This window comes from Phyllostomus discolor, chromosome 3 (genome assembly GCF_004126475.2).
Source record: "Phyllostomus discolor isolate MPI-MPIP mPhyDis1 chromosome 3, mPhyDis1.pri.v3, whole genome shotgun sequence".
NCBI lineage: Eukaryota > Metazoa > Chordata > Mammalia > Chiroptera > Phyllostomidae > Phyllostomus > Phyllostomus discolor.
The window spans coordinates 210,854,606-210,868,555 of NC_040905.2; the positions used below are offsets into that span (position 1 = coordinate 210,854,606).

The window sequence follows — 13,950 nt, forward strand, 5'->3', positions numbered from 1 at the left end:
GCCCTTCGAGCCTCCGCTGCCGCCTCCGCCGCTTTCCCCACCTCTCTTCCTCTCGGCCTCGCTCCCCCTCGTTCATTCTCCTCCCCGCCATCCAGCCCCTCGCCGCCCTCCCGCGCCCTCATCCTGCCCCCGCGCCTCCCCCGGCTCCGCCAGCCTCGCAGCCCTCTTCTCCCGCTCCTCCGCTCGCCTCTCGCCCGACACATCCCCGAGTCTGCCCGGCCGCCCGTCCCCCGGCGCCGGCAAGTCCCGGGCCGCCCATGATGGGCTCAGTGCTCCCGGCTGAGGCCCTGGTGCTCAAGACCGGGCTGAAGGCGCCGGGGCTGGCGCTGGCCGAGGTCATCACCTCCGACATCCTGCACAGCTTCCTCTACGGCCGCTGGCGCAACGTGCTGGGCGAGCAGCTCTTTGAGGACAAGAGCCACCACGCCAGCCCCAAGACCGCCTTCACCGCCGAGGTCCTGGCGCAGTCCTTCTCCGGCGGTGAGTCGCGCCGTCGGGGCCGGCAGCGTCCCCTCCTCCGGCCCGCCCCAGATTCCCCGCCGGTCTGCGCGCGGGCTGCGGCGGGGACCCCGGGTTTCGAAGCTGCCCGCGCCAACCCGGGAGTTCCAGATGCTCCGTGCGCCTCTGTTTCCCGCAAGCCAAGCCAGGGCGCGAGCAGCCGAGCCCGGGCGGGGCGGGGGACAGCTCACCACCGCGCGCGGCTCGCAGAAGGATCGCGGCGCCGGGGCTGCGGCCCCTGCGGCCCAGCGCTCCCCCGCCCGCCCCTCTCCCCTCTGAGCCGGCGGGTTCCTGGCGTTTAAAGCCTTACTAGGCGTGTAATAGCAGTTGACTCAAAAAGAAGGGGTTTTAAATTCATTTAGTTAACTTGGGCTTGACCTGCGAAAGTTCCCACTTAAACCAAGAACTTTAAAAGGCAGCCGGGGGCTGGGGAGGGGGCGGAGGGCGGGCGGCCGTGGGGGGGGGGGGGGGAGAGAAAGCCGCGGAGAGAGCGAGGGCGAGAAAAGAGAGCGAGAAAAGTTTCTTTTCTTTAAGATGTCTCAAGTTCTTATTCCTCATTCATCAACCCGCAAACAATATCCTTCCCCGGCGCTGGCATCTCTGCGCGGCGCCCTCTCTTCCCCCTGGACGATTTCTGTTCCTCTCTTAATTCACCGTGCGGACTAATCCCACTTCCATTCACGCTATGTCAACCATCTAATCCTCCCTTTTTGTAAGGGGAATTCCTCGGCCCCTTTTAAACAAGTCCCCTCCGCATTGAGCTACAATTTACTGCTACAGCATTCTTCCAGGGCTAATGAATTTAGAATTAGCAATTTCTTTCGAATGGAGCCGAATGAATGCAATCACTTTAACAGCGTGGCAAATTGCCGGCTGCGCTGCAATGGACACCGTTTAACCCCCTCTTTCAGCCGGCCGGCTCGCCGGGTATTTTCCCAGGTAGCTTAGAGGGGAACCTTGTAAGACATGGAGGCGGCCCCTGCGCGTCTGGCCGCTCCCACACCGATCGCCAGGCCCGCCAGGGGGACCCCCAGGGACTGCGGGCTGCCCCCCAGCTCCTCCAAGCCCAGAGAGGCGACTGCAGGGCTAGCCTGGGTCGGGGAGCCGGGGAGCCGCCCTTCCTGCCTTCCCGGGTCCTGGGCGCACAGAGGGGCACAGGCGCGCCTGAGTCACTCGGAGAGCGCAGGGCCTTTTGAGCCCCCGGTGGACTGGGAGTCCGAAGTCTGTACCCAGTGCCGCGTGCTCGTCCCAGAAGCGCGCCCCGGAGGAAGTCAGAGCGCCCGGCCGCGCCCAGGGCCGCCCCCCCCCCCCCCCCCCCGATGCGCGGCGAGCGCCGGCCGAGTGACCGGCGCGATGGGCGTGACGGGCAGAAGAACCCGAAACGGAACTGGGCAGAGTCTCTGCTTGGTCATCGCCTCCTCGGGGGGCCGGTCTGAGTTTACCCGTTTGTAAAACCACTCCCTGTGGCCGCTCCAGTCGGTCTTAAACTTTTTCCGGGTGGGGGGTAGAGGAAATTGTGGGTGCTCTGAGAATTCGTGGAGACAGAAAAAAAAAGTCTCCTAGAAATAGGCCCTAAAGCAGCGCCTTCAAGGGCACGGAGGGTTCCTGGGTGGCAAACAGTCCCCAGCGCCCCCACCCCACCCCCCGCACAGACATACCGGAGTCACCCGGGCGGATCTGGGGTTGGTCGGTGGGCAGCACGGCGGGCGGGGCCCTCGGGCTCTGACCGGTCCCCCCGCCCCGGCGCCCGCAGAGGTGCAGAAGCTGTCCAGCCTGGTGCTGCCCGCGGAGGTGATCATCGCGCAGAGCTCCATCCCCGGCGAGGGCCTCGGCATCTTCTCCAAGACGTGGATCAAGGCCGGCGCCGAGATGGGCCCCTTCACGGGCAGGGTCATCGCCCCGGAGCACGTGGACATCTGCAAAAACAACAACCTCATGTGGGAGGTAGGCGCGGGCTGGGGAAGAGGGCCCCGGCGGGCGGGCGGGCGGGCGGGACCTCCCGCTGCTGCGGCTGCTTCCGCGCTCGCGGGAGCGGCGGCCCTTCGGGCCCTGCGCGGCTGGAGCCCTGCAGGTTCATTCAGAAAAACAGGACCCTCTTTCCTCCGGCCAAGTCTACGGAGCCTGACGGCTGCTGGCCCACTTCCCGGAGGAGGGCACTGAGACCCGGGAAGACCAGGTCTCTTGCGCGGAGTCCCACGGAGCGAGAGCGGGGACCCACTTCCCAGCCACCTGCATTTTCCCCTCACCCCCAAGCAGCAAGAAAAGCCCCCAGAAGCCAGCCCCGGCCCAGCGGAGGGTGAGGGGTGGCTGGAACGCAGAATGCAGGCGGGTCCACCTCTCCGCCTCTCCGCCCAGGCAGAATCATGGCGCTGGAAAAGGTCCTCCCAGCCCCTGCGCTGAGTCAGCTCTGAGCAGGGGCCCGCCCGCCTTCTGCGAGAACAGTTCTCTGACCCCAGCAGTTACCAACCCTGTTTTCCAAAAGGAAACTGAAACTCAGAGAGACTTCCTCCCAGGCCTTCTGGTCCTCCTCCCCCCAAAACAGTGCCCCCATGCCAGGGAGGGCCACCCTGAGGACAAAGCTGCCCCCAAAGCACTTCCTCCTCTTGGGGCTTCCACCCCGCAGGGCCCAGCCAGGGCCCAGCTCCCCACTCTCATTCCCCCTCTCCTTGGAAGGCACCTCAGCCCAGCTCCCACCCGCAGACCCCACCCACCAGGGGCCCAAGAAGCAAATACTGCACCTGACCCCACCTCCTCCCTCCCCTGGAGGCCAAGCCAGTGGCTGCTTCCTCTCCTGGTCACTGCGTTTGGAAATTGGGGTCCAGCTTGACCCCTGGATGTCCTTGGCAGCTCCCACAAAGGGGCTCGGGCTCGGCCGGGTGCCCAGGTAGCCAGCTTTACCTCTCCAGGCCCCCTGCACCCTCTGTGTCCTGGTTCTGGTTCCGGTTCTGGCCTGTGCTCCCCACAGCCAGGGGGAGCACCTATGCACCCCCGAGAGCTGGCTGGCTGGGTGCTGCCATGTCCCATCAGCGATCCCTTGGAGGCCCCTTTCCTCTGGGCGCGGGGAGATGTGGCGGCAGGAGGGAGCCTGTGGGACCCTAGAGGCTGACCCCCTACTGGCCGCTTCTGGCCGGCTGGCCTCGGGCAAGTCCCGGCACCACTGGGGCCTCTGTCCTGGGCTGGGAGACTGAGGTGATCGGAGCCGCGCCCACTTCCAGGCGCCCATGTGAGGGTGGAGAGAGAGTGTGTGGGTGCGCCTGGCACAGGGGCCTGGGGCAGGCCGCAGGCGGCACACCTGACACAGCTCCGATTCACCTGTGCCCAGGTGTTCAACGAGGATGGCACAGTGCGCTACTTTATCGACGCCAGCCAGGAGGACCACCGAAGCTGGATGACCTACATCAAGTGCGCACGTAATGAGCAGGAGCAGAACCTGGAGGTCGTCCAGATCGGCACCAGCATCTTCTACAAGGCCATCGAGGTGAGCGTGTTTGCGCTGTGGGGTAGGGGGCAGGGGGTGGCGGCCGGGGGGGGGGGCGGTGCAGGGCAGCCGTGTCCAAGGGCTGCGGTGGATGCAGGGGCCTTGGCACAGGCCCAGCCGGCTGCCCAGGCCGCACGTAGGGCTGAGGCCCGGGCATCACGGTCTTCGGGAGCCTGACCGCCCGGCAAGCTGTCTGCTGCCGGTCAGAAAGGACGCACCTTCTGACACGATGCCATTGCGGCTCCTGTGCACCGTCACAGTGAGGTGCCTGGGTATCTGCCGAGGGTGTCCCGGGGCTCGGAAGCCGCAGGGATACAGAGAGCAAGACCCGGGAAGGCAGCCCAGGGAAAGCCTTCGGGTGGGAGGGGGGCGTTGTGCCTGCTCCGTGTCTGCTGTGTGTGGTCCCTCGTTCTGCAAGCGTCGGGCACCGATGGCATGCGGGGCGTGACTCCAGTCTGACGGTCACATACCCATCTCTCTGGACACCAGGCTTCTCCTGAATGCCTCGTGCACATTACCCCATTTAACCCCCGAGTATTTAGTCTGCAAGGGAGGGCTCTGCGGTCGCTCCTGTTTACAACGTGGACCCCGGGTCTTGGCTGGTGGCGGGCAGACTCAGGAGCTCTGACGGGGCATCGGGGACCATGAGAATGCTGATGCCTGTGCTGGGGGAGCTCTGCAGAGGAGAGGGAAAGGGAGAGAGCGCAGGCAGGTCAAGGCCACGTCCCATGGTCTGTGCAGGGGAGCAAAGCCGGACCCAGGGACTAGGAGGTTCCGGGAGGCAGGAGACAGAGATGTTTGGGCGGTGGCAGATGAGCTCCCAGTGTCTGGGGAGGAGTGGCTGGCCGGCTGAGTGGTGGCAGCCGAGGAGGGCCACCCTGTCGAGACCTTCCCTGAGCAGTGTCCCTTGGCAGGAAATTTGCTCAGCATCTGGCCCAGGATGGGGTGAGCCGCCCCCCCCCCCCCGGTGGCAGGTTGTGAGCGAGTGCTGTGCAGGGGGTGGGGGGTGTTCCCCCCACACCTGCCCTGACCTCATGCCTCTGCCTGCTCATGGGCAGAGGCCCAGCACCCCTCGAGGTGGGGCTGGGCTTGGGTGAGATTTTCGGGTGCCCTGAAGGAGCCTCTCCAGGGTCCGGCAATGACTTCTTGTCCGCCGTCCGCACTCCATTCTGTCCCTGGGGCTCAGAGCCCCAGTCCTTCGGAGGCCCGAGGGGCACCAGGGCCGAGCAGCCTCTGGAGTTGGGGTCGGGTTGTTCCAGGCTAACCAGGCCCCAGAGAATCTCCTAGGGCTGACTCCGGAATGGTGTTTGTCTGGGGTGGCCGGGGTGAGTCCCAGCTGCGGGGAGTGGGCACGGGGGTGGGGTGGTGCCGCTGGGAGGAACAGGGAGTGGAGAGTAAGGAAAGGCGAGCATCCAGGACTGGAGTGCCAGGGAGAGAGCGCGGTGTAAGGCAGTGTCGTGGGAGTACCGACCGTGGCCCGGGACAGAGGTGCCCCTGTGACTACCCAGCGGGGCTAACAGCCCGTGGGAGCAAGGGCTCCTGGCCCAGACATCCTAGAATCGGCCTCGGGTGTGGCCCAGCCCCACTCCCAATGGAGAGCTTTCTCCCAGACCCTCCCCCTCTGCCCCCCTCACACACTGGCTCCCGTGTGTGCACTGCTACCCAGCCATCCAGACACCGATGAGCAGGGGACGCACACTCACGCCGTCCCTCCCACGCAGGCACACGCACGTGCACGGGGGAGACAGACCGGGCACGCCGGCACGATTGTGGCAGAAGGGCTCCCGGCCTGGGCAGGTGCGTGGGGTGGCGGGCGCTGAGTCTCGTTGCCGCGAGCTCTGGCTGCGGTCCTGCCGGCGGAGAGCTGAATGCAGCCGGGAAAAATCAGCAGCAGACGTTCAGACAGGAATTCAGAGCCGGGGGCAAGGGAGCTGAAGAGTATCTTTCAGGAGGAACCTGCGTTTATAAAATTTTTCAAAAGGCACCTACGTTCAATCAGGAATTTAGGCTGATAAAAGGAGATGGAGGGGGATGGCATCACATACGATATCGGCAGACGGAGGGCACCCGCTGGCCCTGGAATGCTCCCCCTCCGCAGCGTTCGCGAGTCCGGGAAGACCGGGCTGTTGGCGGGGGGGGGGAGGAAACACCACGTATCGCCCATTTCATTCTTCGTGCGTGAAGCTGGGCACGTTTTTCTATGGTGACGGTTTTCTCAGGTCGTGTTGCCACGTCAGACCCCGCTCACCACAGTGTGTCCCCGGGCGTGCGTGACTGCCACGCGGCTGGTGGGGGAGGCCGGTGCCTAGGCGGCCCTCGGAGGCCGGACCAGAAGACACCTCCGCGCGCAGCCACGCCCCAGCCGCCGCCGCCGGGGTCGGCTGGTCGTTGTCTGCCGCTGTGGCAGCTAGCCAAGGACAGGGCCCCTGCATCCTCATCTTTCTGTCACTCGCAACTATTTATATTTCTTAACAGTAACCCATTACTTGCCCCCCCAAAAACGGGAAGGAAGATTTTTACTCCGTAAGCGGAATACACGGAGACAGAGGCCAGCCAGTCCGCGGAGAGCCCCAGGCCGGCTCTGCGTCTGGCTGTGTCCACTGCCATACTGTCCCTGGGAACCCCCTTGCTCATTTCACCCAGCAAGAATTTACTGCCACCCCCGTTGCCTACAATGACGCTTCTAGAAACTTCCCAGCCCCTAGCACGTGGGAGCTAAATGTGGAGCGGGGCTGGGTTGCAGGGGGACAGATGGACCCAGTTCTCCCAGAAAAACAAAACCCACTCCCCCAGGGAGCCAGGCCTTTTGCCTCCAACTCTCCGCCCAGAGGACGTAGGGATAAGTTGGGAAGGTTTGGGAACGGGGAAGAAAATTCCCAGTCTTTCCCTCCCTACTTTTTTGTTTTGTTTTGTTTTTTGTTTTTTGCAAATCGCTGTTTTGGAAATGTGGACTTTTCTTTTTGCTATTTTCCTTTTTATTTTAGACCGTTGAGTTTTAGTGTGCACCCCCCCCCCCAGCCTGGAGCCCCCTAGCCCCATCTCTCCTTCCGTGGGCCAGGGGAGGACATGCACTGTTTTCCTTCATCGTGCTCACGGCGGGGCGCAGTCCGGGCACTCTGATTATTCCTAAGTGACGTTAGCGACACCACCCTCCGCGTGAGCACTCGCCACGGGCTGGCAGCCGGCTAAGGCTTAGCGGCTTTCCCGAAACAGAACCCTCTCAGCCCCTGAGGCGCTCTCCATCACCCCCCCCCCCAAACTTAACGACCAGGACGAAGCCGCAGTTCAGGGAGGCTGCCGGAGGTGACTGGCTGCGATTTGAACCCGAGCCTGTCTGGCCCCAGAGCAGAGCCTGTGGTCGCCGTGCCGTGGGGCCTCCCTGGCCAATAGCTATTTGCTGGAACTCTATTAATTGGTGTGTCGGGACATCTGCGGCGCAGGGGAAATTGATATTCGTCCAGATGACACTGAGATCCTTCTGGGCTGGGGCTTCTGTGCCGCCGGGGGAAGGGGCGGGCCCCCGCGCCTCCTGGGGGCATGTTCGATAGCGTGGCATGAATTTGTATTAGGAAAACAAACCCCAGTCCCCATCATTTCAATTTATAATACAGGTTCAGAGATGGAGATGGGGCAGCACACACCCACCTCGTGGGCCGACAGGCGGGGGAGGCCAGGAAGCATGATGCGAGAGACCGTGCACTCTGTGTCAAGGAAAGACTCAGACCCTGCGCCCCACCCCGGTCTGGGGGATGTGGATTTCAGGGTGTGCCACTCGGCTGCTTTGGGAATTGCCGGGTTTATGGCATGTCCTGAGCCCACCGCTGCTCCCGGACAAGCGAACCAGCAGCGGATTCTGGTTCTCTGAGCCCCAGTGGAGAGCCCCGGCCGGGGCCAGACTGGCGTGTCAGCCATAAAGAAACAGCGCCAGTGGGGGGACGAGGGGGCCTGCTGGGGACTGCAGCTGTCCTTGGCTCCTAGGTGGCTGCCTGGCAGGAAGCTGGGGCCTCTGGACAGTAATACCAGGATCCTAGGGAGGAGGCTGCCGGCTCTCCTCTGGTCTCCTGGTCTCGATCTCCAGGTCATTGCTCGAGGGGTGGCTGGGGGCAGGCAGAGAGCAGAGGTCGGCCAGGGGCTGCTGCTGGCTTCCCAGGGCTCGGAAGGGTCGAAGGGGATTCCGCGCCCAGCCTCGATGCAGGGGAGGGTGTCTTTCTGGGCGGGCTTCTCGCCGCATCCTTCTCAATTCCAGTAGCTTCCTCTGGATGGATTTTCTTTCTTCTTTATTATTATTATTACTTTATATAAAAGTAGTACGGGAGTGGCACATTATTTTTTTTAAAACATCAGAGGCCCCATGTAGAAAATGGAAGCCATTCCGCCACGCCGCGCCGCTCCCCACGAGCCGTGAGTCAGCAGCGTCTGAGAGTCTCAGAAGGACAGACGCTTCGGGGGAGACGCAGCCAGAGCGGGAGAGAGAGAGAGAGCTCCTCTTCACTGTGCACCCTCGTGTGAGTTTGCACCTCTCTGCCCATGGCTCTGCAGCCCTGCTTTACCTTTGGGATCGATTTTATTTTATTTACTTTACTTTTTTAAAGAAAGATTTTATTCCCAGTCAAGGCACATGCCTGGGTTGCAGGCCAGGTCCCCCGTAGGGGGTGCGTGAGAGGCAACCACACATGGATGTTTCTCTCCCTCTGTTTCTCCCTCCGTTCCCCTCTCTCTAAAACCATAAATAAATAAAATCTTTATTTTAAAATAAAATAAATAAAATCTTTTATTTATTTATTTATTTTTAGAGAGAAGGGAAGGGAGGGAGAAAGGAAGGGAGAGAACCACCCGTGTGTGGTCGCCTCTCACGCACCCCCCGCTGGGGAACCTGGCCTGCAACCCGGGCATGTGCCCTGACTGGGAATCGAACCCGTGACCCTTTGGTTCGCAGGCTGGTACTCAATCCACTGAGCCACACCAGTCAGGGCTGTAATTAAATTTAGTAAAACTAATTTTAAAAAGGTGAGTAATTAAATGATTCACGCTTATTTTGAAACAGTCAATACCGAAGCTGTTAACTTAAAAAGGAATCTTCCCAGTGGCCATTCTGGATGATAATATTCAAACTGTGTGCCATCTCAGAGGTTCTCGGCTCCTCACTCATCACTGTTTTCTTGCTGTTTTCTTTCACGTGGACGGTCATTGTCAGTTCACATGAAAGGGCCAAGGTTGGCTTAGGTGCCCGACTCCCAGACCTCCAGCTGGAGGCGGAGAAGCAGCTCAGGGCGACGCTCATGGGGGCCCGTGGAACCTCCCGCGCCTGTCTGTGCCCTGCGAGGCGATATGGGGCCAGAAGTGGTGGCGCCAGGTGGGGGCGCGTGTCTTCGGGGCCTGCAGGCCCAGCCTGTGCTCTCGTTGGAGAGGGAAGGCAAAGCCTCCGGTCCCCCTGGGCACTACCGGTGCCAGTGGCCGGGCGCCACACTGCAGGCTCCCTGGGGGGACTCCATACACAGGAGATCGCCGCCAGCGTCTCTGGGAGGCCCGCAGCCTGGGGTGGCGGAGGGGGGAGGGGTGTGCGCACAGATTATAACGAGTGCTCGTTTGCGTCCACCCTGCAAAGCCCTGTGTGTGCCTGGCTCCACTGCGCCCCCACGAGCAGCCAGGGAGGCCAGAGCCACAGAGCCGCCCCTGCTTTACGGTTGGGGAAACTGAGGCCCAGAGACTTGCCCAAGGCCACGGGCCCAACAGACGGGGAGCCCGAGGGAACCCCGACACACCCGGAGCCGGAACCCTGGGCGGCCCTGTCCCCTGGGGGAAGGAGCACACTCCGACTGCCTGAACGCGGGGCTGGCTGCTTCTGAGGAAGCGCGGTGGGCACATATTTGGTTTCATCTGAAAATGGAAGCCGGAGCTTGGGACGATGTTGGGGGGGCTTTCAATCAGAGTCTTAACATTGGGGCACCTCAGGGCCCCCAGCCCTCTCCTTTGAGGCGAGGTGACTCATGGAAGGTGGCAGAAGTCCCACCTGCACCGTCCCGTGGAGAGCGGCTTCCTTCACAGTGAATTTATCGGAAATATTTTAGGGGCTCACAGACCCTCTCTCTTCGCCACCCCTTGCCCAGCGGGGCCTCCTGCTCTGCCTGCTGGCGTCCTGGACGGCCGGCATCACTGTGAAGGACCTGGGGGCGGGGGGGGCGGGGGGGGGGCCTCCAGGACCTTCCGCCATGGCGCCTGCTTTCTCTGAGGCTCCGCCTGACTTCCCTCCGTTTCAGGCTGCACTTGGTGCTTCCGTTTTGAAACCCTGAAGCTGGAACCAGGGTTTCACCGTCTGCCTGGCTTTTCGTCACCCGCTTACCCTGAGGCTTGACGTGATGCGCTGTGGGCCGTGTGGCCTGCTGAGAAGGGGCACAGGGACCCCTGGCTGAGTCTTAGGAGAAGTAATTCAGTCACCTGGGCTCCCCGGCTCGTCCCTTCTCCCACCCGCCTCTCTCCGCGCCCCTCCGCTTCCAGGGAGGGGAGTGGTTGTCCCAGGGTCTTCCTGGCCCTGACCAGAGGGAGGAAGGCACCCCAGCGGCAGGTCCCCAGTGTGGTGGGGGTCTGTGGGCAGGAACCACATGGAAGGGGTGGGGGTCTGGGGCCTTCGCTGTGACCACAGAGGCCGAGGGAGGTATCCTGCACAGCTGTGAGGTCAGACACCCCGAAATGGAATCCCCCCAAATGGAGAGCATCCCTGAGAGAAGGCCCACCAGGAAAACAAGCCTGCTGTGCCTGGGGGTGTCCATCTTTCTCTGGGTGCGTCAGAGTGACCCCTGGGGTGGGTGCCAGAGCTGGCTCTTCTGGGGCCCAGGCGTCAGGAGGGCGGCGGGCCACCCCCGCTGTCATTTGTTCCAGCTGGCTGGGAGCCCCTCGAGATGCCCCGGAGTGGGGTGCTCACGGCCGGCCCCACCCAGGAGCAGGTCTTGCACAGCCTCCCTGGACCGTCCCTGCAGGCCCTCCCGCCTGATGGCCGTTTTCCCGGGGCACGTCCTTCCCCGGGAGCAGCAGCGCCCTGTCACCATCTGTGGGGTTCTGTGCCATAGACCGGGGACAATGGCACGGTGGGTTTTATTAAAGGCCAGTTTTGTTTGAGGCTGAGTGGCCCAGCGTTGCCTCAGGAGGCATCCTTGCGGAGCCCCGCGACGGGCAGAGAGGCGCCCGTGATGCGGTGCTGCCTGGTGGGTGAGAGCTGTCTCCAGAATGCTGTCGGGCAGGGTGCAGCCGAGCACCGTGGGTGCTCCCCCAGCCCACGCTCCTCGGGAACACCCAGCTCAGCCCTGCAGACCCGAGGGCTGGCTGGCGCTGCTTCCCCTCCGTAAGAAAGGAAACGTTTTCCAGCTTTTGGCCCGTGACGTCTGCCTGCTGCCAGGCCTCCGGTCTGTTGCCGTCAGCTGGGAGCACGTGCGTGGCTGGGAGGACGCTCTGTTCCTTCGGACGACAAGAAGCCTGGGCGGGGAGAGGGGAGCGCAGCATTGCAGGCCGTCCTGTGTTTGTGCAGCTCGCTGGGGACGGCGCGCAGCTCCAGGGCAGGCGCCAGGGCAGCCGCCTCCTGGCGTGAGGGGCTGTGCAGAGAGCTCTGCCCCCCGCCCCTCACACCGGGCGACCTCCCTGACCTCTGCCTGCCTCCTTCCCCGCAGATGATCCCCCCAGACCAGGAGCTGCTGGTGTGGTACGGGAACTCGCACAACACCTTCCTGGGCATCCCCGGCGTGCCCGGGCTAGAGGAGGACCAGAAAAAGAACAAGCATGGTAGGTGTGCTCCGTGAGGCCAGGGAACAACGGACCCTGGGAACCCAGTGTGTGTGTGTGTGTGTGTGTGTGTGCATGTGTGTGTGCATGTGTGTGTGCGTCCGTGTGGTGGGGAGGCTCCTGGCTTTCGGGGACCCTGGCTCACCCTCCAGCATCGCTGAGCATGTGGGACCGACTGGTCCCAGGAGACCAGCACCTCTGGAGCCACCGTATGTTGTGGCAGGAACAGGCAGCAGGGTTGGCAGAAGGGGCTGCGGGAGCCTGGGTGGAGTCCCAGTTCTGCCGTACAGTCTGGGGAATGGCTCTGTGACTCAGTTTCCCCAACTTGAAAAGAAAGAATTTATTTATTTATTTATTTATTTTTCAAAGACTTTAATTTCTTTTTAGAGAGGGAAGGGAGGGAGAAAGAGAGAAAGAGAGAAACATCAATGTGCGGTTGCTAGGGGCCATGGCCTGCAACCCAGGTATGTGGCCTGACTGGGAATTGAACCTGCGACACTTTGGTTCGCAGCCTGCGCTCAATCCACTGAGCTACGCCAGCTAGGGCTCAGAATTTATTTATTTTTAGAGAGAGGAGAAGGGGGGAAGACAGTGAGGGAGAGACACACACTGATCGGTTGCCTCTCCCACACCCTCAACTGGGAACTTGGCCTCAACCCTCTAGGCATGTGTCCTGACTGGGGATTGAACCGGCGACCTTTCGGTTCGCAGGCTGCGCTCAGTCCACTGAGCCCCACCAGCCAGGGCAGTTCCCCCATCTTTATAGAAAGGAAGCTGGGCGGGGCGCTCTCTGAGCTCCCTTCAAGCACTGGGACCCTCTACCCTTCCCTGCTCTGTCACTGGTGCCCAGCCTGGCACAGACCAGGCCCTGGGGCCAACCTGTTGGATGAAGGCGGGGCTGAATGCGCCTCCAGGTGTGTTGGGGGGGGACGCTGGCCATCATGACAGAGACCTTTTGCTCAAGACCTATTTGGTGCTAAACGTGTTATAGGTATTATCCCACTGGGGTCCTCAGAAAATCCTTATGAAATTTGATTATCCTTATTTAGAGAGGATGACTCTGAGGCTCACGAGTTATGTTGATGGAGCCTCTACTCTGCAGCTAATGTTCACACATGGCAACTTCTCCAGTCCTCACTGCGGGGTCGTGGGGGTGATGCCGCTGTTGCCTCCATTTCAGGGGCAAGGAAGGGAGGTGCAGTTCTCTGACACAAAGAAGGCACTCAGGAAATGTTTGTGGGGTGAATCAATGAAAGGAATTTTTTTGAGGGTGTGCAGGGGGTATAATAGTTATCTCCACGTAGGGAAGGCTCCTGTGAGGCAGGCACTTTCCATGTGCGGGCGGACTAAGGCAGGTAAGCGCCCGGCAGTTTCTAGTGAGCACCTCCCACAGTCCTGCAGCGCCCCGTGAGGTGGTCGTAGGCTCCATTTTGCAGGTGAGAAAGTTGAGGTTTGGTGAGGCCCAGGCACTAAGCCTCCAGTTTCACAGCATGGTCTGGAGTCAGCTCCAGTCTGACCTCAGGGCTCTCGCTGCCCCTCCCGTTCCCTTGCCAGCGCTCCCCATCAGTTGCCCCGCAACCACCAGTGGATTAGAGGTGGGCAGATCGGCGGATCCCGGGATCCCCGAGAGGAGCGCGCGCGAGGGGAGCGTGGTGTGCGAGGGGCGTGGGGCAGGCGTGCCGGGCTTCGGGGGCGCAGTTCTAACGAGGCTCCTCTCTCTGCCCCACCCCCGCCTTCCTCTTGGCTCCTCTCCCCTTCCTTCCCGGCCCGGGCCTCGCGGCCAGAGGATTTCCATCCCGCGGACTCGGCTGCGGGCACCGCGGGTCGCATGCGCTGCGTCATCTGCCACCGCGGCTTCAACTCTCGCAGCAACCTGCGCTCGCACATGCGCATCCACACGCTGGACAAGCCCTTCGTGTGCCGCTTTTGCAACCGCCGCTTCAGCCAGTCGTCCACGCTGCGTAACCACGTGCGCCTGCACACGGGCGAGCGCCCCTACAAGTGCCAGGTGTGCCAGAGCGCCTACTCGCAGCTGGCCGGCCTGCGCGCCCACCAGAAGAGCGCGCGCCACCGGCCGCCCAGCGCCGCGCTGCAGGCGCACTCGCCCGCGCTGCCCGCGCCCCACGCGCACGCGCCTGCGCTCGCCGCCGCGGCCGCCGCCGCGCACCACCTGCCGGCGATGGTGCTGTGAGCGCCGCGCTCGC

General features: G+C 62.6%; 1 protein-coding gene across 1 annotated transcript; it reads left to right on the forward strand.

Moving 5' to 3' along the window:
• Nucleotides 1-257: 257 nt before the first annotated feature.
• On the forward strand, nucleotides 258-13,937 carry PRDM12 (PR/SET domain 12). Its single transcript, XM_028528281.2, has 5 exons — nucleotides 258-480; nucleotides 2,252-2,442; nucleotides 3,821-3,976; nucleotides 11,635-11,746; nucleotides 13,531-13,937. Exons 1-5 carry the CDS (start codon nucleotides 258-260, stop codon nucleotides 13,935-13,937), a joined length of 1,089 nt encoding a protein of 362 aa, XP_028384082.1.
• The last annotated feature ends 13 nt before the right edge of the window (nucleotides 13,938-13,950 follow it).

Coding starts and splice junctions, on each gene's coding strand:
- PRDM12 (XM_028528281.2), top strand. CDS start 258: ATGATGGGCTCAGTGCTCCCGGCTGAGGCCCTGGTGCTCAAGACCGGG. Junction 481..2,251: donor GGCGCAGTCCTTCTCCGGCG/GTGAGTCGCGCC, acceptor CGGCGCCCGCAG/AGGTGCAGAAGCTGTCCAGC. Junction 3,977..11,634: donor TCTTCTACAAGGCCATCGAG/GTGAGCGTGTTT, acceptor CCTTCCCCGCAG/ATGATCCCCCCAGACCAGGA.